Source organism: Megascapheus bottae, chromosome 3 (genome assembly GCF_031878675.1).
Source record: "Megascapheus bottae isolate mThoBot1 chromosome 3, mThoBot2.hap1, whole genome shotgun sequence".
Taxonomy (NCBI): Eukaryota; Metazoa; Chordata; class Mammalia; order Rodentia; family Geomyidae; genus Megascapheus; species Megascapheus bottae.
This window is the reverse complement of record NC_143511.1, coordinates 23,953,923-23,978,808: the sequence shown is the minus strand read 5'-3', so window position 1 is coordinate 23,978,808 and position 24,886 is coordinate 23,953,923. Positions and strand designations below refer to the sequence as shown.

The 24,886-nt window shown below is 37.4% G+C and overlaps 1 protein-coding gene across 11 annotated transcripts in view; it reads right to left on the bottom strand.

Moving 5' to 3' along the window:
- Trpm3 (transient receptor potential cation channel subfamily M member 3) overlaps window positions 1–24,886 on the bottom strand; it is a 473,683-nt gene that overhangs the window by 187,017 nt on the left and 261,780 nt on the right. For 5 of the 11 annotated variants that reach the window (XM_090329656.1, XM_090329657.1, XM_090329653.1 and 2 more), the window contains exon 7: window positions 16,937–17,011. The exons of the other annotated variants lie outside the window; for them this stretch is intronic. In XM_090329656.1, the coding sequence (XP_090185782.1) occupies window positions 16,937–17,011 (75 nt within the window). The remainder of the gene's footprint in view (window positions 1–16,936; window positions 17,012–24,886) is intronic. 11 annotated transcript variants of the gene reach the window in all.

Sequence of the window (24,886 nt, the reverse complement as noted above, 5' to 3'; positions counted from 1 at the left end):
GCTACCAAATACTCCAATCCTCACCTTCATGGGCACATTTTTTATAATTTTCTTTTTGATTGTAATTAATAGAAGGGTTATATTATATTGGCCAGCTAGAAGGTGCATTACTTCACAAACATGGATATCCCTTCTCATGTTTTTGTCCTCATTTCCCTCCTCTCACCCCCTCCCCTTATCTTGTTTCCCCCTCTTCATGGACACATTTCTATGCATAAAAATCCAGGAGAGAGAAAGTATTTGTAATTTTTTACTTGGTTCCATTGTTTTCCATTGCTTTCTCTCTCTCTCTCTCTCTCTCTCTCTCTCTCTCTCTCTCTCTCTCTCTCTCTCTCTCTCTCTTTCTCCTTTCTGCATAACTGGAACTCAGGATAGCAGAACTGTGGAATTTTTTCTTTCGTGTGTGTGTGTGTGTGTGTGTGTGTGTGTGTGTGTGTGTGTGTGGTTATCATTCTGGTCCTAGGGCTTGAACTCAGGGCTTGGGTGCTGTCCCTTAGACTTCTTTCCACAGATTAGCACTCTACCCCTTGATCTATGGCTCCCTTTCTGCTTATTTCTTTGTTTGTTGGTTGGTTAAGTTGGAGTTAAGCATCTCCTGAACTTTCCTTACCAGGCTGTCTTTGAACCATGATCCTCAGGTCTCAGCCTCCCAAGTAGATAGCATTACAGGCATAAGCCACTGGTGTGGGGCAGTTGTGGCATTTTCAAGAGGTAGGTTGTAGAAGGAATATTGCTGTGGAGGTTGGATTTGGGCAACCCCTAGGACAGGGAGGGAGAAGAATACCTTCTCTGTGAATAGCTTTAGCTCCCAGGGAGCAGAATCATCTTCCACATCCTCTGGAATACTTGCTTCTTCTTGACAAAGTGCCCCCATGCTTGGGCCTTGCCTTAATATCCACAGGCTTTCCTGGAGGAGTCTGCTCTGTATTCCTGGAGGAGTCTGCTCTGTATCATTATCTTAAACCCCTGAGGGCTTAGCCTATTTCACTCTTGCGCATGACGTTTTTCCTTAGACCCTGAGCTTCTTGTCCAGAACAGGCAGAATACATCACCACCTTGGTTTCAGAGCCCTGTCTCCATGTATCTCTGATTCTGTGGACTCCCCTTTTCTTTCATTGTCTCTATTCTGCTATAGGAAGCTTCAGCAGCATAGTTTGACTTCACAAAACTAATAATGTACTAGCTGGAACCACACATGCACAACAGTAATGTATTAGCCTGTCTTGGACATGCACAAATTCAGCAAAATATGTTTTGACCCTATGCAGTATGAAGAATAAGTAAACAATTTATGTTTTTGTGTGTATGTGTAATAAATAAATTACTATGGATAAAGCACTTAGATACAGAGCCTGGCACTTAAGAACTTTATGGTTAAACAAAAGCAAATATAAAAATGCTTGTTTATTAAGTTGATAATGAGTTTCTTTAAATGGCTACATGATAAAATGGAGACCAAATGATTGTACTTCCTATGTTGAAACTAAAAGGATGCTCTCACAAACATATAATTTTAAATATGACATCCTAAAGTTCAAATACTTTTTTTCATTCTGATCAGCAATGTGCTAAGAAAGCCATGTGCCTTTTTCTTATATCCAAAAGATTCTGCTTTGAGGTGAATAACTCTTGGTACTACACCAAGTGTTAGCACTTCTTCCAGGTGCTTAGTCAGTTTAAGTCTTTTCTATTATGAGAGCTGAAAAGAGGTATAAATACCAAATAACAAACCTCACACATCAACTCCAAGTCTAGGGAATGCTTACAAACAAAGTCAGCTTTTGACTTAATCACGGGCAACAGTTATTCCCTTATGGCCAGGCAGCTCAGATTGAAATATCCTTCTAATAATGTCAACACTCAAGCAGCATTCTCATGAATCATTTCAAGAGAAAGGAGCATCCATTCTCTTGGGCTCTGAGGCAAGGATTATTTTCATAAAAGGAAAGAGCCAGCATTATTTTTCTTTGGGGCCATTGTTTGAGGACTGAATGCTTTCATGTAATCTATCTCAGTCTACAAGAAAAATCTCATCCAAATACAAGTATGGTCTTCATCTCTTCTCTGTTCAAAACCCACATCAAAAGGATGGCCTTGGTCTTCTCCAATGTAAGGTAACCGGAGTAGTTCTAACTCATTTCACTTTCTAATGTTTTTGCCCACACCCCCTAACAAATGTGCTAGGATCCAAGTCCACAGCTCATGTATATTTTTTTGGCTCCTTGGTAAAATTAGAGCCTCCAGAGGAAATTATGAACTGCAAAAACACTGTGAAGCCCAACCCATGATACAGAGAAGAGTTGATAGGGAAGGAAATGACAAGAATGGGGAAGGAATTGCTGTTAATGTCTATTCTTTTGCTCTCTTCCAATTATAATGTTTTCATTTGCATCTATGAAAGGAGATTGAAATGACTTCAAGGCTGTATATGCAAAAGCTTGTAAGACTTTATAAGCCTCTTCTTTGTGACAATGAACTAGCATTTATTTTCCTGTCTCCAAATTAAAGACAAGTCCTCTACATAGCCTCCCTTTTACTCCATTTGGGAAAATTAACCTACTTTACTTATGTGATACATGCTGATGCATATGCTTTATAAATGTTATGCTGATTTAATAAGTTCCCACAGTACCTGAACACATCTCCTTTGAAGTTCTAAAGTTCTACCTCACTAGTTCTGCATCTGGGTGACTCTCTGCTGTGTTAGGCAGATTTATCTTTGTAATTCCAGCCCAATGTGTGATGCTCTACTGTTATAACTGCCCATTACCACTTTGGATTCAAAGAGAGGACAGAACAAAATGGGATACTAAATCTCCATCCAGTACATACAGATCTTTCATGGGCTCAGTAACAATGTAATTGAAAACATTTTGAGATGTTTATAACATGAGTAATTCTTCCGTTGGTCCAAGATGATCAGAGCTGACTGAAATCCTCCACAAATCAAGGGGACCAAATGGCAGTGTTTGTGCCCACTGATTTTTCTGAGGACTCCTGAACCCAATTTCTGATTTTTTGCTTTCATAATAACCTTCACATGATTGCTAAGAACTGCTCATTATCTCACATATATACAATGTTTCTGTTAAATATAAATGGGTTCCTCTTAGGCTCAATGGTTTCCCTCATTCGTCATAATCAGTAGAAACCTTGGGCTCTACTAGCAGAGATTTGCAATAGAGCAAAATCTTGATACATAAGGACATATAATGTGAAGCTAATTGAAAGGACCTCCAGGATAGTGAAACAAAAGCCATATAATGAATGATTGTTGTCCTTAATGTACTATGTTGTCTCTCATCTCCTTTGCTGTCCCTTGGTTATCTCATATTGGTATAGTATCTCACTTTGTTATCTGATATATTGAATTTATTTGTATTTGGATATTTGAAATTTGATAGGGAAGGGGGAAAAACCAAGACGGGTGGGAGGTGTGGGGGGGAGGGAAACGGGTACCAAGACATGTGAAAGGGTATCAATGTATGTGAATTAATGCACCTTCTATCTGGCAAATATCATGTAACCCTTTTACTAATTACAATAAAAAAATAAAAAAATAAAAATAAAAAAAATAAAATAAAAAAAATAAAAAATAAATGGGTTCCTATCGCTTAGAGAAAAACAATGCCAAAATCCTAATCAGGCAAGGTGGCCCACATCTGTGACTCCAGCTATCTTGGAGGCAAAAGTGGGATTATAATCCAAGGTCATCTGTGGGCAAAAATGTGAGACCCTTTTTGGACAAATATATAGAACAAAAAAAATCTGGAATCCTGGGTTATGTGGTAGAGCATCTGTATACCAAGTGCAAGACCTTTGGGTCTAAACGACTGTAAAAAAAGAAAACCAAAAGAAAGAAGACAAAATCCTTCAGTGTAATGTACAAAGCTCTCCTTGTTCTAGACCTAACCTTCCTTTGTGTTCTTATTTCCACCACACCACCCTCAAGCCCTCTTCTTCCTTAACTTGTAGACTGTTCCAGGATCCTCCATGTGGGACTATTAGGCTTTTCCATCCTGAATTTCTCCCACATTTGTCTCCAAGAGAGGAGATTTTTCTTAAGCCCATTTTGGAGTTTTCTATTTCATTTTATTCTCTTGGTCCTTTGGTAAACTCGTAAAAATTGGCTTTTGGTGAGCTCAGTCTGGCACCTTTTCCTTCTGGCATGTACCTATCTGCGGGGAGTCTGGGATCTGCCATCTTCCCTGAAGATGTGCAGTGAGATGAGAGCTGAGTCTGTCTCCTAGCTCATGGTGGGACTCTGCCTAGTTCCGGGTTGTTACTACGCCTAACAGATCTAAAGCTGCATATGCCAACTTGTCACCTATAGTTAGTAGGCATTATATTTTGTCTTCCATCCAGTACTACTTTTATTTCTCTCTATATAGATAATGGATCTGAAAGAGGGGACATTATTTATTTCAGTCCTACAGAAACTCAGATTTAGCATTCAAAATCAGGCCCTACCCATCTCCTTAAGGCAGTATTAATTTTTCATTCCTTTATGATCCAGTTGTTCATTACAAATATATCTTGGGGCATTCAATCTGCCTTGCTTTAATGTAAGCTTTCTTTCCACTAAATGGCAAGCTTTCTCTGCCAGTCCTCTTAACTAACGTTCTGCTTCCCATCATGACTTCTGCTTCCCATCATGCCTTATGCTCAGGAAGCTTGTTCAAAGAAATGCCTGTGAAATAAAACAAAATGGAATTTCTAATTCTAAAATCCATAGGTTGAGACTAGTACAGCCAAGGGGACAGAAATACACTGATGGTTACAAAGGGACTGACTATCACTCTTTCCTACACTCTGGGTATGTTCAGCTGGCCACCTCTACCATTCAGGTGTCCTAAGGCATCCTCTCCCAGGCTTTTACTACTGGGTAGGGATACAGAACACTGGGAAGTGGTCAGAGAAATAGACAAGAATGTGCTTCATAACCCAGATGGCATTTTCATTGTACCTGGCCATCTGGATTACATCTGGAAGAGCCTACATTCTTTTTTTTTAAATTCTATTTTTATTATCTTTAAGTAGTTTTACAAAGGGATTACCATTCAACAAATCAGTTTATAAATACACATCTGGATTGATAACCTCTCTTTCATCATTCTCCCCCTTGCGCTCATTCCAAGCCTCCCTTCAGTTTTTCTAGATTTTTCTTAAATTGAATTTTATTGTCAAGGTGATGTGTAGATGGGTTGCAGTTACATATGTAAAGTAGTGAGTATGTTTCTTGTCAATCATTGTTCCCCCTTCCCTTGTTTTTCTCCTACTTTCCCTTCCCCAAGCTACCTCCCATGAAACAGTAAAGTTCATTTCCAACAAGGTGTCTTGTGTGTGTGTATCATTGTTGCATTGGATCAACTTTTGTCCTTTGTCTCACCATTAGGTTGTTCCACTTCCCTTCCCCAAATCAGATAAATTCACATATAAGACACACACATACACACTCATATAATATATATATATATATGTATATGTATTTATGACAGGGTACCAAAACCAAATATGGTGACAACAGGGGATAAACTGGAGGGGGGGAATGAGAGAAAAAGGAAATAACTTCACACAGCACATTAAAAACAACAATAAAGAAAAACTTCATTTCCATATCGTGAAATTCGTTTGGACTAGCATCATTTTATATGTTCATACATACCTAGGTATTGAGCTATTATGATCCTCTGCTAGGACTGATTTAGACATATACTAATTATTACAAATGAGGGAAAATAGAACCTATATTTCTTTGGGTTTAGCTTATGTCACTTAATATGATTTTTTTCCCCAAGTGTTTCCTTATGAAAGCGACAATGTGGCATGGAATTCCTTTGTATATAAATACCACAACTTCTTGATCCATTCATCTATGGAAGGACATTTGGATTGGTTCTATATCTTAGCTATAGTAAATAATGCTACAATTATTATTATTATTTTAATCATGGTTCTTCTGTTCATTCTTTTTTTTTTATGGGTCACAGGGCTTGAACTCAGCCTGGATACTGTCCCTGAGCTCTTTAGCTCAAGGCTACCACCTTACCCTGGAGCCAAGCCCCACTTCTCATTTTCTAGAGGTTAATTGGAGATAAGAGTCACAGGTCCTTATGTGCCCAGGCTGACTTTGAAACTTGATCCTCAGATCTCAGCCTCCTGAGTAGCTAGAATTACAGGCATGAGCCACCGCGCACCCAGCCTGTTCATTCTTATATACCTAGCCCACAGTGATTATTAGGCCTTCTCATTCATTTTATAATTCAGACTCTATTTTGATTACTCAATGTTCTATTTATCAATCTGAGTATTTTTAATTTTACTATTATTTCTTTTTTTAAATATATTTTTATTGTAATTAATAAAAGGGTTACATGATATTTGCCAGATAGAAGGTGCATTAATTCACATACATTGAGATACCCTTTCACATGTCTTGGTACCAATTACCCTCCCCCCACCCACCACCCATTACTATTATTTCTTTATATATCCACAATATTTATTTATTTTTGTCATGGGGCTTGAACTCTGGGCCTGGGTGCTGTCTTTGAGCTCTTCAGCTCAAGGTAACTTCCCTGCCCCTGGAGCTACAGCACCATTTCTGGTTTTCTAGTGTTTAATTTGGAGGTAAGAGTCTCACAGACTTTAGTGCCTGGGCTGGCTTTGAACCGTGATCCTCAGATCCCAACCTCCTGAGTAGGTAGGATTACAGGCGAACCACCATATCTGGTACATCTACATTTTTTTGAAGTTTCCATTTATTTTTTATATATATTTTCCCTTTTTACTTCCTCTGATTTTAGGTCTTAGTTATCTTCCTCTGTTCCTTTCCTTCCCTATATCCCTCTATTCTAATTTTCTTATCCTACTTTTCAATATACCTCTTAATTTCTGGTCCTGCATTCTTTCTTTGATTTTCTTAGTCCATTGATCCCTATTTGTTTTTTACTGAGCTAGTCTCTATCTATATTCAATTTGACTGTGTCAAAGTGGTTCATTACATTATCCTTTCAGTCCAGATAGCTTTAAACCTCATGATAGATTTGTTCACTGGCTACAAGTATATATAAGCCCCACTTCTGAATCACAATACTCCTTCCCTAACAAAGAAAAGCAGAGATAGACAGGGGAATACTTATCTATGATTTTGAACCTCTAAAATTGGTGCAATTGCAGGGCTTTCAGTTGGTTTTTGTCTTAAAACTGTGTTCTGTGACCTATATTTTTAGGGAATGAATAGCCAGTTCTAGTCAATCGGTCCATACTTTTCCTGGGTAGAAATAGCACATATAGCTAGAGGAACTAAGATCCTCCACCACTGTTGAGAGGAGGTAAAACTTTGCTTCCATCAACCTTTGCTGGAAGGATGTCTATGAAGCTATTCTTTCCTTTGGTTGAAAGGAATGGAATCAGTGTGACTGGAATGGAAACCAACTTCTGTTTTTTGACTGGACAGAGCTAATTAAAGTTTCTCAATAAGGTAGAGGGATTTAGCCCTTCCTTTTCCTCCAGGTTCCAGTGGTACCACTGCTCTTTTCTAAGGTGCATGCTGTAAACCCCATTTTTGTCCTCTGGTAAGATATAAGGGAGCTTAAAAGGTACCCATCTGACATTCACATTGTTATTTATCTCTGGCCATGTTATCATAAGTAAAAATGATTCTTTGATTTTCATCTGTCTGGCTGTGCTGCCTAACACTCAATCTGACTCTTGGCAAGAGTGAGTGGCTCAGCTTGTATTCCTGACTACATGGGAGGCTGAGATTTGAGAATCACAGTTTGAAGCCAGCCTGGGCAGGCAAGTCAAGGAGACTCATGTCTTCAAATGTGCTAGAAGTTGAGCTTGTAGCTCAAGGCTTGTAGCCTTGAGGGTAAAAACTAATGGACAGATCCCAGGCCCTGAGTTAATGTCCCCAGTGTTGGTACACACACGTATACACACACACACACACATACCACACATAAGAATGAGTGTCGTGCAGTGAACTGAGCTTTGGGTGGAATACTCTGTAATAATCCTCCATTAATATTTTTGGCAAGTTTTCTGCAGCAGCATCTAACAAACCTAAGCTTCCACTCTGCTGCTGGAATATGAACTTATTTTTAAAGCTAAAATATGACTTAAGAGATTTTTTTCCTTTTCTTTCCTTGATATAACTCCTTAAAAGAAAACAATAGCAACACATTAAAAAAAAGCAAATTACAAATGGAGGTCAAAGACTGTCATGGATGAATAATTTCTGGGTTTAGTGAGCAATTTATTTAGTGGAGTTTACTTCTTTGTCTCTTGCTAAGAAGGCCACATAAATTATCAAACAATCAAGACATGCAAGTGAATGGCTCCTCATTTATCATTAGTGGGAAAGCTACAACTTGAATTATTGACTCTTGAATAAAGTAGTGTATAATGGTCCTGTGCCTCACTGACAGCTTGGAATCCCAACCCATTTATGGGGGTTTTTACAACATATATACCAATCTCAAATATTTAAAAATGGGGTTGAGTTTGTTCACTATTTGCCTCCTATTTTCTGGGATTGGGTGTCTGGCTGAAACACAGCTGTTTACTGTGGGAGCTATTCCTTTCTCTGGGTTCAGGGAGGACGGAGGGATGAATATACCAGAGAAGGATTAGATCATTAAGCAAAGGAAAACAATTATAATCCAGAAGCACCTTGCAAATTATATTCAGGGAAAAATAAGAATTGAAAAGATCTTCTCATATTGTAGCACATCTTTGATGGCTCTAACAATAAATTCCTGATCCTTTCCTCACTTGGATAAATGCTGCTTCCTTTGCATTCTGTCACTTAAATACACCCAATGCTTGAAGATAAGAAACTGGGAGATAGTCATGGCCAAAAGGCCTGCAATGGGAAGGCTGGGTACTTAATCACTATACTTTTTAACCTCATTATCCCACTCTGTGATGTTTATGCATAACTGCACCACTGGCTCCAAAAACCAATTTAACTGTAATAATAAATGCTAAGGCCATTTCTGAGAAATTGGGCCATCCTAAGTTATCACTCAGGAAGTAGCACTTTAAAGGGTGCTACTTAAAACCAAGATTTTTAATATGAAAATTCTTAGTTTGTCCAGACTAATTGATCCAAAGTAGCTTGAAAATTACAACAGAAAGGATGGGTATAAATCTTCAGCCTGTCATGCAGGCCCCATGCATATTTACACAAACATGTTAAGTACAGTACGGAAGATGCAGTCAAGGATTCCAATGGTGTAACTTCTTTGAACAAATAACTCACTTTCGGCAAAATATATACCAGGAGGCTGGAACATGTATTGTCTGGGGGGAATAGGAAGAAGGAAAAGTGGGGCAGAATGAGGTTAGAGGGAAGGGGAGGGGCAAGCAAATACAGAAAGGAATAGTGGCTGAATGCAAACACCATGTTCAATGTGCATATGTGAAACAGAACTAGGTATATCGAAAGAATGGGTGAGGGTGGAAGAGATGGGGGAGAATGATGAAAGGGGTGACATTACTGAAGATGCATTGTCCTCATGTGTTGACGTGGTGAATTGAAACCCCTTTGTACAACTACTTAAGGATAATGCAATAATGAGTAATTATTATAAAAATGAAAATGGGCTCTCAGATGGAGCATTTTTCAGAATCATAACATGGTGGGACATTAGAATACATACTGCTGGCCTCACTTTTGGGGCTTCAGATCAGAAGATAGAGAATACCTGAAAACTTTTAGTTCCAGGGTTTTTCCAAGTGATGCTTCTGCTACTGGTCTATGCACCACTTGGCCATCAATGCCTTTCCATAAAGCTGAAGAGAGAAGAGATACTTTGCTAGTTCAAACAAGAAAAATGAAATCTGAGATGTGGTTCCTGCAGGACATAGGCAAAATTCTCCACAGGTGAATGACGGAAATACCCATGAACAATGCACTTCCAAAAACCTATCTGAAGGTCAAAATTAAGCATTATCAAACCTTTTCGGTAAAAGCCACCCACTTTTGGCTTTGTGGGGTGGATAGATGGACTATGTTGCAATTATTCAACTTCGTGGTTAAAGCATGAAGCATCCAGAGACATTATATTAAACATGAACATGAACAGGTTAAAATAAAGCTTTGTTTACAACCATCACAACAACAAAAATACCGGGCATACTGGATCTGCCTCCTAGATTGTAGTTTGCCTACCTCTAAGCCTAACTGATATGGTTAAAATGATTCACTTCAGACAACCTCTGCTAGTGTGGAAAGCCTCAATGTATTTGGGAAAAGTAAGACCAAGTAGATCCAAGTAGACAAGGGTAAAGAAACTTTCTTTTTCCTGTCAAGGGCCATTTGGATAATTGTAATCATTTGACAGCCATGTAAAGTTAACACTAGAGGCAGATGGGGCACTAGCAGCCAATGAGAGGCATAGGAGTCTGTCCTGTGATTCACCCAGTGATTTTGTAGATCTTCTACAGCCTGTGGGCCAGATGTTCCTCAGTCCTGGTGTAAGCCAAGCACTGACAAACTTGAGTTGTCATGATTGATAAGTTAGGCATTATTAGAAGAGAAGTACCCTGCTATTGGGAAAGCAATGAAATCAAACATACTTCTGGAGGTCGTGTTCATCCCTGAAATCCTATGTTCTCAGAAAACTGAGGATTGAGGTTTCAAACAAGTCCAACAGGCAGAAAGTCTATGAGATGCCATCTCTAATTCACCATCCCAAACTAGACCAGAAGTATGGTTCATATGGTAGTATGCCAATCATGAGCAAAACAGAATAAAACAAAACCAAACCCACTGAGAACACAATGCTTTGAGTTGATACCCTGGGATTGGCACATCCATTAAAAATGTGCTGTGATCTGGGCCGGGAGTTTTGCCTAGTGGGTAGAGTGCTTGCCTAGCATGCACGAAGACCTGGGTTCGATTCCTCGGTACCACATACACAGAAAAAAAAAGAAAAAGTAAAAATGTGCTGTGATGGGGCCAGGAGTTTGGCCTAGCATACATGAAGACCAGGGTTCCATTTCTCAGTACCACATACATAGAAAAAGCTAGAAGTGATGCTGTGGCTCAAGTGGAAGAGTGCTAGCCTTGAAAAAGCCCACGAACAGTGCTTAGGCCATGAGTTCAAGCCCCAGGATTGGGAAAAAAGGTGCTGTGACTTTATTTTAACATAAACTTTACTGTACTGAAAATTGCCTAAGTACATATTTAGTATATTCTCTAATTGATAGGTTGTCTAACAGTAGAAAATATACTTGCCAAAGTATTTTTATTATCTACAATAATTTATTGCATTAACTAGTTTTTACTTTATATTTGTTTTTCCATCTCTGATTTTCAAAGAGTGCCACTGGTGGGTCTTTTTCTCCCTAGTTTGTGGGTTTTGTTTGTGTCGCTTACCAGAGACGCTGAGAACTTGGAGTTGTCTGAAGGGAAGCTCTTTTCTAAAAAGCAAAGCCTATAGCTGTCTTGGGAAGGATGAAAAGGCAAGCATGTGTCTTTGATGGAAGAAAGTTGGGACAGATGAAAGGGAGAAGAAAGTATCCAAGCCTGGAAAGGTAGAGGAAACTCATAACATCCCTGATAGTTTCTACTTCCTATTCTTATTTGACCTGTCAAGTCACATTTGACCCTGCTGGCTTGCCTCTTCTCTTGGAACTATATGCTTCTCATTCCTCTTACCAGCTTGCCCTATGTCTCCTTGGCTGCAATCTCATCATCTACCTGACCTCGGTTGTCTCCCTGGACTCGGTTCCTGGCCTCCTTATTTCTTTTCATCCTGTCTTTCTGACCACTGATTAAAATTATAGTCCCTTTTCTCTACTACATCTTATGCCTTCTCTGCTTTATTTCTCTCCTTAGCATTTATTGCTATCTGGTTATCTATCTATCTATCTATCTATCTGTCATCTATCTCTGTTTTATACATATGTATATGCATGCTTACGCATATCTGTTTGTGAATATCTTCATATAAATATATACGCTATATAATATATATCACTGCCCATATTCTATGTTATATTATTATATATTATATGGTATAACATAGCATTATATGATATACTATCTGATATATATGATATGCTATGTGATCTGTATCACATATAATATATAAATTGTATTGTATATGTCATATGGTAGATATACTATATATTACATTCTGAATAGTATATATTTCTTATATATTATACATTATGCATATTGTTAAATATAAAATATTATATATTTGCATACTCTTTTATAAAATATGTTACACATAATTTATCATAATATGTTACAATATATTGTTATATTATATTAGGTTTAATATGTAATATACTAAGTATGTAATAATATAGTAACCATTATATAATATTATATATTCATATATTTATATATTATTTATTTTGTTATGCATATTTATATGTTACATATTATATATAATATAGAATATATATTGTATATCATGTACCTAAGTTTCTGTATTTTTTGTGCTCTTTCCTGCATGGAAATTCCAACAATGGTGGGAAATATCACAGGCATCTTCTCTGAGGTAGTCCTGACTGACCTCAAACTCATAATCCTCCTGCCTCAGCTTTCCAAGTGCTGGGAGAACTGGAATAATTGAAGCCATACCTAGCTCAAGTACTTTTTATAGCAACCTGACTAATATAGGATTGGGATGGAGAGAACTAATAAAGATTAAAATTCAACACACACACACACACACACACACACACACACACACACCCCTACATCGGACAAGGCACTAGTGGATGGCTCATGCCTGTAATCTTAGCAACCAGGTAGCTGAGATCTGAGGATCACCCAGACCAGAAAGGGAAGTCTGTGAGGTTCTTATGTCCAATTACTACCAAAAGCTGGAAAGCGGCTCCAGTGGCAGAGTGCTATCCTAGAGCAAACAAGAGCAAAGATAGTACCTCAACCCTGAATTCAAGTCCCAGGACAAGCACAAAAATAACAACAAAATAAAACCAAACATACATGAAGGGAGTCTTGACATTAGATTTACTTGAAATAAGGAAAAAATTTTATTAGACATTTTCTCCATGTACTATGAGCAATAAATAATTCACCCTCAATACAATACTTCCTATTTCTTGAATAATAGGGGCAAACAAATAAACAGAACTAAGTAAATCCTATTCATACATGTGGACACAATTGAATCTGAGGCTGGTAAAGTGAATGTCCTCATTCTGCCCAAAATTCTCATGTGGGAATGCCATGTGCCATTACAGCATCCCCCAGGATTTCAGGATAAATCTTCACATGCGGTAGAGCTAGTGCGTACTTCCTCTGTTCTCCCTCTGGGTAGAAGAAACACTGCTTAATGAGGAAGGATTCAACTCAGATTTGTTTGATGACCAGAAAAGCTGACTTTTCAATCCTCACCTCCCTGTGTTTGCAAGGGCACATCCATTATTATTTTTTTTCACCCTGCCCCTTTTCAGCTGGCATTGCCCCCAGAATCCCATGCAGACCCAGAGATGCCAAAGCTCTTTAGAATCCTTGATTACCTGCTTGCATCTTAGGACTTAAGTGTTTGCCTATTGGGTTGTGGCTTGCAGAACTCTGTAGAGCTTTTGAAATCTGCCCTCCCATGCAGAACTGGGGCAGCCTGTTCAATGAGGGAGAAGGGCTGCTTATTTATTTCAGCCATGGGTGCCAAAAGAGAGTGAAGAATCAGCTCTTTGCTCATTTGGCCATTATGAGGACAATCTTTAATTTTCTTAGGGGTTAATGATCTTGAGCCAAGTATTTGAGGCTAAAAGGTTTTTCTTTTGTAAAAATGATGACAACTTTATTAGTTACACCGAAGAGTCTAATTTCTAGTCTTTTTGTCATATTTTTTACTTGCACATATATTTGTTTTAAAGGCTTGAAATACCTCAAATAATATTGACCAATTTTTATAAATCCTAGGTAGGAACATTGAAGTATTCTGAGATTATTCTCTGGCCTTAATCATCATGAATAAATTAAAATCTCAATCAACTTTTTTTTTCTTTCAGAGCCCCTAAGGAATGAGATATGCTATTTTCTCCAAATATATATGATATTTGTTGATTACTGCAGAAAAGTACTCAGTCAGCACAAGCTTTTCCATTTATTTTATGTTTGTCTACCTTTCTAAAGTTAGCTACATATTGATCCTAATCTAGATTGAAAAGCAGCCATGAGCAATTCTTATTTCAAGTGGGGCCACCATTCCCCACACATTCATGTAAATGGAAATATTGAAGACTTTGTGGTACTTACTGGCTGCTACCTAAAATGTTTTCTTAGACTACTACTAACTTTCTCACTTCTCAGTTTGGAAATGTAATAACGTTAATTGTGATTTAATAGGAATGCTGGCCAATTATGATTAAATGCTCTCATGAATACAAATCAGCGCTACTCTTGGTGTTTTTTTGCCTGTGCACATTCCTATTCATTATTTCCTCCTAGAGTCTATCTTGTGATTTTATTTTTCTTTCCTTGTTTTCCACCTTTTAATATATAAGCACTTGTGTGTGTGTGTGTGTGTGTGTGTGTGTGTGTGTGTGTGTGTGTGTGTGCTGTCCTGGAACTTGAACTCATGGCCTGAGCAATTTTTATGGCCTGAGCACTTTTTATTCAAATGCTCTACCACTTTGAGCCACAGTTCCACTACTGGGTTTCTGGAGTCTCACAGACTTTTCTGCACAGGCTGGCTTTGAGCTGTGATCCTCAAGTCTCAACCTTTTGAATAGCTAGGATTATAGGCATGAAGCACTGGCAACCAACCCTTCTAATTACATTTTTATATCAGGCTAAAAACCCAAGCTGAAAATAAGGCCAGGAACATTAAGTATTGATAGTTACAAAAGCAAGTTCTTACTTGAATGTGCCAGGCAGTACACCAGCTTTCAGGGTGATGAAAATGGATAGGACACAGGTTCTCCACTTTAGGACTCACAATCTCCAGTGATGAGAGATTGAACAAGGAGATGGACAGATTAATTCTCTATCAAAAGAGATGGCGCTATGGGCAGATACTTATTTAGATAAAATGGTATAGAAAGGAGTATTTTGAGCTGAGATTTAGAGGGAGGGTAGGTTGTGGCCAGATGGGTAGCTTATGGGAGAGAAGGGAGTTTTAGCCAGTATCAAGAAGGAACAAAACAACCTCCAATCAGTAAAATATTTAAAAGGGAAATAAAATGTACCTTGGAATGAGCAGGGCATGATGTCCATAGATTTTATGACAGCAAACAAAGCTAGCACTTGGGAGCACTTAGCAGTGTAACAAAGAGGAGGTTGGGTTACCACCAAGGTCTTTACTATGATAACAATCTATTATACCTGACCAGCTATGGTATATTTTGCTGATATTGAGACTATAATCCTAGTCAGACATTTGCAACCTAAATCTAGTGCACTAGATCTCATAGTTCTTTCTTGCATGTCAAAGTGGCTGAGATGTCATCGGAATGGGGAGCAGTTTCCCTGTTCAGATTTCTTTACAAAATTGTCTAATTTGTCAAAAGCAATCTCCTTGCTGGAAGAAGAGCCGGCTCCTATCCTGAATTGGAAAAGGGTCAGGTAAAGAAGATAAGCAAACTCCATGAAACAGATTTCACTAAAATTCACAAATAATGTGAATAGACAGTGAGCATAATGAAAGTTATTTTCTCACAGAGAAGGTTTGAGCCTATATATTTTGTTCTTCACATAAAGATAAGGGGAACATCTTCTAAAAGAAGAGAAAAATATGAACAGTCTGTTAGAAGCATCTTACAGGTGGCAACTTTTCATTTCTGAAGTGAACTGATGTAGGTTTGGGTATTTATAATTTAATATTTGGTCTTTTCCTGGGTTGGTTAAGGCAGAAGACTCACAGCACAGTTGAACTGCATAGATTAGATCATCCACCAAAGGCAAAAAGATGCTCATGTAACTTGCTTGAAGGAAGTATAACTTGAAGGAAGGATATCAGTCTGCGAGCACATAATTTACTCGTCCCAATGTTTCAAGCTCCCTGAAGTTCTACTAAAAATTTTAGCGTATAGAGTTGTTATTCCATTCATGAAACAATTATGGCCTCAGTGATGGAAAAAAGTTCATGTCATGATTATCCCAATGCATTTGATGATGGTGCAATGATCAAAAGATGCCAGTGATGACAATTGAACGTCCCTTTGTCTTCCCAGCCTCCTTCATATATTCTCAGGCATAGGATGACAAAGGGAAGTCCACGAGTCACATGAAGAAAGACTGTAGCCACGAATACACGGTCAGGAGCTCCTTTGTTTGCGTCATTCTCCCATCCCCCCATGCCATCACCTCCTGCACTCCCTCCTCATCTTGTTTCTTCATCATCTTGTCACTAATCACCATGCTCTTCCCAGTCTTTCTTGATGACATATTCCAACTAAACCTAATCTGACAGTGACTGGCATTCAAATAACTGTTGAAAAAAATAATGAAACTCAAGCTAGATAATCAAAATAAGGAGATAACATTTCTATGAATGGATGAGGGGATTAAGAGTGTTGGAATCACATCAGCCTAGATTGGCATCTATCTTTCTTACTAATTAGAATCTTAAGACAAGGTCATAACCTTGCTGAGCTGCCAATATATCTGTGAAAGAAAAGGAGATGTTTTTTGCCTTGAAGCAGCTGTAAGTATATCAAAAAAGACAGTATATATGAAAATATCTTGCATAATGTCTGGATGTAAATGAATAATTATTTCTTCCTGGTAGTGTTATCAAGCTGTCCCATTTGGAATCTGTTGGATGACAAATAATAATAATGTCACTAATCTCTGATGTGATTGGATGTCTTAGAAAAGATAGAGGTGAACAGCAGTCACAGGGGGATAGAGGTGTTAGGAATTTGTAAAGGCTTCTATGGTTAGTTTTCTTGGCAGTGGCTTAAGAGGAAATTTAAGTTGTCCATTAATTATACTTACCAATAGGGTCTAATAGGCAACTACCCCACAATGAATAAAACAAGCGGGAGTCAAGAGAGAATAACGGCAGGCATCCTGTTAAAAAATGAAACCTTTGAATTTCTACAACCCAATGGACAGACACACATTTTATTAAATCAGATGGGTTACCCAATCTTTGCAACTTTTTTGTGTGACTTAACCTAGTTAGATTCAGATCCCCACAGAAGATCATACTTCTTAAAATTATAAGTAAATGGCTTTTTAAAAAATCATCATTTTCTCTGTTGGATGAAGAACTCTTCATTATTCTATTTTAGCCTAAAATAACTACAGGATGGCAAAAAGGCTGAAATGAATTCACATTCCATGCTTATACCAACTCTTACCACTTAGCTATCCTAAGGAATCCTAAATCACAGTTATATTTATTATAATAATTAAATAATTTTAAATCCTCTGTCTTCTAGAACAGGACAGAACAAGAGGAAATGGATTCATTCCTACTTTCCTCTTAAAAAGACATTTCTATGATTTTTGGAGAAATTTCTGTGAATTCTGGAGAAACATTTCATTCTCAAGTGATGAGCTGCATATGATACAGAATCTCCTCAATGTTTTTTCCCTTTAAAGAGGAAGTGGGAAAAATGTCAAGATTTTACTAAACATGAGCAATGTCATTTACTGGATTGATTCTCTACATTTTGTTCCCTTTCTGTCACTACTGGTCAACATGTATAGTTAGTCTTGAATTTGTGGATAGGTAGGTAGGTAGGGAGATAAGATGTATGGACAGATGGATGGAACGATGGATGGATGGCTAGATTAGCCAGCTAGCTCAATAGCTAGATAGGTTTTATATAGATTCCTTTTTCCCCTTTTCTTGTTTGGATACCCTACCCCAAAGTGGAAGAAGAAAAATTCAGTGCAAAATTATGTTATAAGTTTCTAAGTTGCTAGTCAAGCTAGCTTTTGTATATAAGGTTCAGGCAGCACAGTCTTTCAAATCTAGGCCTTGAAGGAGCATCCTGTGTGCAGGAGACATTCTGCTTCTGTCTTCATTTTGTTCTCTAGAAAGTCTTCAGGAATGACCTTAGATTCTACCTTCCTAGGACCAACTGAGACTTTTAGACAAGCCTCTACTTGCGGCAGTTGTTGGGAGGTAGGAGTTGGGCTGAGGTAGCTAATTGGTGAGAGGAGCAGTGTCCAGATTTAAGGAACACCATTTGGGCATTTCTCAGTGGTATAATCTGACAAATCTGGCTTCTTTTATGGGAAAAACCACAAAACAGTATTTCCTGAAGCAGAGGATTAAGTTGGTTCCCTTGGATTCTTCAGAGTTCATAAATAACAAACCAAGAGTAACTACTGTACATTTCCCAGAAAGTTTCTAATTAGTATGTTTCTGAGAACACAAATTAAGCTTGTGCATACACAGTCCCTAGACTGCTCCACTGCTATGTATGGTAATTAGGCCATTTGCTAAATACTAGAAGCAAGGCTTTCATAAGAAACCACCACCATATAAACGTTCCCAGAAATGTAGCCCAAGCACGCAAGATAGAATGAAGTTCCAAGAAAAGAGATACCACTACAACTTTTCTCCAGAGGAAATAGCATGCTGGCATTTTAAGTTTAGTCTTTCCTGGTTATCAAATTTAAATGATCACAGTTTTAAATGATACTTCAGTGACAAGCAACCAGGGTAAAATTGGTGGCAAAATTAAAAACAGAATTCTAGATAACAGATAGGTATATTAATTGTGTCCTTAGCTGTCTTGATATTTCCATATTTATTCTTCAAGACTCAGTAGAGAGTGGTGTGTGTGTGTGTGTGTGTGTGTGTGTGTGTGTGTGTGTGTGTGTGTGAAATATGGAAGAGTGCATGAATGGGTAAGGATTTTGCATTTACATTAGAGTAGATTCCTAAACACTCCATGTTGCTTGGGTATGTAGAAAGTTTTCTTATCTGAATTAGGGAAGCAGAGCAATAGAGTAAGAGAGACACCTCCCAAACTAATGACATGTTGCTGAACAGAACATGGTAGAGTAATCATATGCAGTTTAGAGTCAGGCAAAAGCCTTGGTAAGTAAATTCACTGTGTGAATAAAGGCAGAACATCATCTCTTTTTGAAGTAGCTTTCTCTATTTGTATGTAAAAGTTATGAAATGAGATAAGTAAAATCTACCTGTTTTACCATGCACCTCTTTGAACAGAAAGATGATATAGACCTGAGTGGAACAAATTATACAAACAGGTTTCTTGGGCATTTAATGGAGCTAGATCTATCATACACATCTGTCCTACTTATGATTCTGTATTTTGAATTAGTATCTCCCTACATATCCATCCATTAATAAAAAGAAAGCAATGGAACATGTATTTTTCCCTAATTATTTTGCTGTTTCATTTCCTGACTGGAGAACTCTACTTCCTGTGTGCTCCTTACTCATGACTGTGGTTGAAATTTTGCTTATGCCAATAGAAGATAAAGAAAAAAATAAGTCAAATAAGCACATACATGCAAAGCATTAAATGTACGACTACTGAAAGCCGTCACCTATGCAGCTCACAATCCATTGGCCCAATTCTGCCTGTCAAATTGACTTGAAATCTCTCGGTTAGGTAATTCCTATGACAATTCCACTCAGAATTTCTTTTATGTGAATTCCTATTGTATTCTGTATCATTAAAAGACATTTAACACATTATTGCTCTATAAGGAAGCTTTCTGAATACAGAGAGGGTGTAGAGTCTGAGGATACAGGCCTAGCTTCAGATGCACATACACTTCATGGGTCTGACATTTACTAGCAGTTTGACCTGGGTTAAATTTTTGTCCTCAGTTTTTTTTTTTACTGGTCAATGGGAAAAATACTGGCACATGCTTCCGGCTTGTAAGAATAACTATTTTTTCTGTAAATTATTTACAATAGCCATCAACAAACACTAAGTTGTATTTTCAAATTTGTAAGGTGAGATTCTTCAAGTTGAGTCTTTACAGATATACAGCAAATAATTTTACCAAAGGAGCCTAAAAGAAATAATGTAAAGGGAGAATATGTAACCAAGTAATCACTATTCACTTCAAATGACAGGGTAGTTTGAGTTCCCAGTTTTACCATTTTTTGAAAAGTGGAAGAAATGTGAGGTATTTTGCCTGAATATGAAATATCTTAGTAGTAAAGTAGGATAGAGATGGGGAGGTTCAATTGACTGGGGAAATACTACAATGAAACTCCCTTGGGTAACTCATATGTGCTAATAAAAATCTTCAACAAAATATAATGGGGTGAAGAGTGTATTATAGATACTTAATGCCATATGGGCAATATCCCATACCATAATGAGAAGAGAGCTAAAACTTGGGGTATCCAGATGCATGATAAAAGAAAATAAGACACTTGTAGGCCTGCTAGCTTGTTCTCATGATAGAAACATACTTTCAGGGCACTTTTAGTTTCCCTGTTGTAATAATAATAATAATATATTTGGGTTAAGGATGAGGAATAAATTTAAATTCTTTGATTATTCATCAGCTATTGGGTTATCTTTTCCAGTAGAAAGACAATTTGGTTTCCATTTCCAGCTACTCTAAATCCTAAGCACAAAATCTATTACACTGGTCTTGTAATTGTATATATATTTTTCATATCAAATATGAAAATATTCACTGTGTGTTGAGTTACTTTGCCTTAGGAATAAAAATTGCTCAAAGACTGAGGTTATGAGGGAAGCAGGTATATTGAACACAGCTGGTTTCTTTACCCACAGGTCAATATATTAAGGGGTCATTCTAGGGTCTTGGTAAGGAAGGAAGCAGCAAGATATGGGTGAAAGTCACAACTTAAAAAATGAATGTGTAACATACAACGCGAGCACTCTAGTAAGTAATCTGGTGGGAAGTAGTTCGAGTTTCTGCTAGAGAGTACTTTCTAGCTATACTCACCAAAGATGAAGAGGTGGGCAACTCTGTGAAATGACCAATTTATTTATTAGTTCTACATTTGCTTTCCATTACATATTTTGTATACACATAAGGAAATGTTAAAAAAATGATATGCATATATGTGATAGAGGAAGGAATGCAACAATTGCCCTAAGTTGCATTCTCTCCTCTCCCTTCCAAAACCAATTTTCTGTTCACTGTCCAAAATAAATGTTAGAATCAGGTGTTGGTGATTCATGCCTATAACCCTAACTACTCAGGATGATCAGTTTAAAACCAACCCAGGCAAGAAAGTCTGTGAAATTCCAATGAACCATCAAAAAACTAGAAGTGGAGCCGAGGCTCAAGTATTAAAGTGCTAACCCTGAGTGAAAAAGCTCAGAGACAATGCTCAGGCTTTGAGTTCAAGCTCCAGGACCAACACAAAAATAAATAAATAGGAAAAAGCTAAAGTCATGAAGTAAAAGTGTCACATACTGTCTCCTCTCCCCTACCGTAAGCCTCACTGCAAAATCTATCTGTTCACTTATGTCTCGTGGAGTATAAGTATAGAAGTATAAATTTAGGAAAAATAAATATAATTATATTAAGCATACAGATGTATGGTTGAAAAATGAGCTTTTAACTTAATAAAAAATACTTCTAGATATTTTCCTATTTTTACTCAAACAGAATTACTGCAATCTACATATTGTTTACAATAAGTCAGAATACATACTATGTTATTGCAACTCATTGATAATGTTTAATTTATTACTGTTTTATTGCTATAATTTTATTTTTACTTATTTATTTTCTCTTTTTTATTATTTCAATGTATTTTTTCCAGTCCTGGGCCTTGAACTCAGGGCCTGGGCACTGTCCTTGGGCTTTCTCAAGGCTGAGCTCTACCACTTGGGCCACAGCATCATTTCTGGCATTTTTTCTATGTATGTGGTACCAAGGAATTGAACCCAGATCTTCATGCATGCTAGGCAAGCACTCTACCACTAGGCCAAACTCTCAGCCCCTATAAAAAATTTATAGTAAATATGCATAGAATAAATTCCTATGGATAAAATTACAGGGATAAAGAAAATGTCCACTTAAGGGTCCAAGACAGGTGGAAGGGAATCAATGTATGTGAATTAATGCACCTTCTGTCTGGAAAATATCATGTAACTCTTCTCTTAGTTACAATAAAACTATATGAAAAAAATTTAACAAGATGAACCAAATTGTTTTTCAAATAGGACTGGTCATGTTTGCACATCAAAATATATGAATATATATTTCTATACATACTTATTTAAATGGACATTCTCCATACCAGTTTTCTTAAAAATCATATTGTATAGTCAGTAATCATAGCTACTCAGGAGGCTGAGATCTGATGACCACCATTCAAAGACAGCTGGAGCACTAAACTCTGTGAGACTCTTATCTCCAATTAACTACTAGCAAACTGGGAGTGGTGCTGTTGCTCAAGGAGTAGGGCAGAAGCCTTGAGCTGAAGAGCTCAGGGACAGCACCCAGGCCCAGAGTTCAAGCCCCATGACCGGCAAAAACTTGTATTGTGCAGGAATGAGAGAGGGTATTTGCACTTTCTCCCTCATCATCTTCCTATTGATAAATTTTGCCCCTTTTCTTATAGAGCTTTCCATAGAGTTTTCCTTGTGCATATTCCACATATGATGGAAATTATACCTTTGCCTTGTAAATTTTTATCTTCTGAACTTATTTTTTATTTCCAATGATATTTCTAAATATTGAATTTCTTAGAAATATATGTGGATGGAGAAGTCATAACAACTGTATGATTTTTGTACAGGTTGCACATTTGTAATCTGAAAATCTGATACCTCTAAAAAGTTCTATAGCCTGAAACACTCTGAATTCCAAGCATTTTAGATGATGAATAGTAAACTTGTTTTATAAAATGATGAAAGAAAAAGATGCAAAGGCAGATGCATAGAGAAGAAATGATGGCATGGATAAAGAATACAGAGAGGAAAGTTAAGGTTTACTTTCATAGTTCTTGTTTTGTGGCTTCATTAAGTCTAAGAGGCAACACATACACGTAGGCTTCATTAACTGAGGACAAAGGAAAATCACACTTGTTTGTAGAGCTTCCATTTGAGTCTGACTGAATAAATGGAAACTACAGAAAAAAAAAGGAGTACTGAATTAGTAATGGTCTGTGAATCTTACATGCTGAAACAAGGGACCACAATGAACTATTTATGAAATGAACTCTAATCATTAATTATTCTATAGGCATTAGCAAAAATACTGAATTATATGTTTATTGGCCTCAGAAGCATTGAAGAGGCCTTCAGTATTGGCTGCCTTTGTCAAATCACTAGCTACCACTTAGGGCTTATTAAATTGTGGGATGCCAGATTGGATAATTGGTATAAGAAAGTCATTAACCTCTATCCCCATTCTCATTTTTCATCATTCTCAAACATTTCTTTCACTGACTTGGAGAATAGGTTGCTTTTATTCTCACTCCCAAATAGGACAAAAACCTTTCTTTTCTATTGTGGATTTGCAGGACTGAACAACCTCCATTCTATTTCCTGTTGAAATAAACTTGCAGCATGAGTAGTCATATGAAGATTATTTTTCAGGATGCATATTTGAAGTTTCCAGAGAAGAGTGTTATAGACAGACACAACATATCTATTCTCTTATTTTTAATATTTTGTGATTTAAATGATACAAATGATGTATAACAAAACAAGTGGAGAAGGATCCAGTTAGACAATGCACATGCATTATTCATAGCACGTTAGCAACTATTTGAGGCTAAAGGGGTTTGTTTGGATTAGTTACCAAACCAGCAATAGACTGTAGCTCTGTGGTACCACAATGATCTAAAGTAATGAGAACATTTTAGGCAGTTTGTCTCAATCATATTTCTAGAGTTGATGATAAACTCAATTATATAATACTGAAAAGTTCATGTGTGAGAAATGAAAGGGACAGATAAACTATAGGAACTATTTATGGGCAAAGCTTTTCACTGAATATAGATATAGAATATAGATACTTATGTATGTCTTACTCATGAATGACCTCTAGCCAACTCTTCATACATGTCTCTCTCTCTGTGTGTGTGTGTGTGTGTGTGTGTGTGTGTTTGTATATGTGTGTGTGTAAAGAAAGAGGAAGAGGCCAAGTGTAGTACAGGCTCACACCTGTAATCCTAGCTACTCAGGAGGCTGAGATCTGAGGATCTCGGTTAAAAGCCAGCCTGGACACTAAAGACCATGAGACTCTTTATCTCCAATTAACTACTAGAAAACTGGAAGTGGTGCTGTTGCTCAAGGAGTAGGGCAGAAGCCTTGAGCTGAAGAGCTCAGGGTTAGCGTCCAGGCTCAGAGTTCAAGCTCCATGACCAACAACAAAAAAATTAAAATTAAAAAAGAAAGAGAGAGAGAGAGAAGAGAGGAGAGATATCTGTCTTGAAAGCTATGTTGAATAAATTGGCAAAGCTCATACCCATTGCCTAGTATCTTTTCCTCCTTCCTTCCCTCTGAGCTGTACAATTCTCTTGACATTTATATTGAGCTTGACATATTGACTTTGATTTATTAAAATGTTTCATGGGCAATATCAAATAGGCTTACCGATTTGGGATCCCTGTTTCTTTCCACTAGTCAGCTAATCAAGGACTCCCAGCCTTGAGCACATTTCTAGAGTCACGGAGCATGAAATGATGAAAATGAACAACAGTAACAACAAAAACCCCACCCAAACAATGATGGTATGAATAGGTGTTGCAGAATTGGGAATTCTGATAGATTTTAATTTCATGAGTTAGTTCTCATGGTGTGTCTCTTCAAATGAAAAGCACTTTCCTTACCGCCACGATGGCAGGAAGGTCAACCCAAGTCCAGTTGCCTTCTTCCAACCTGTGCTGAGAGCTCTACTACAGACAATGACTGTGTTTCTTACTCAGGACAGAATAGATTTAAGATGCAGCACCAATGAAATTAGATATTAGTAGTAAAGGAATCAGAGTATATGATTCAA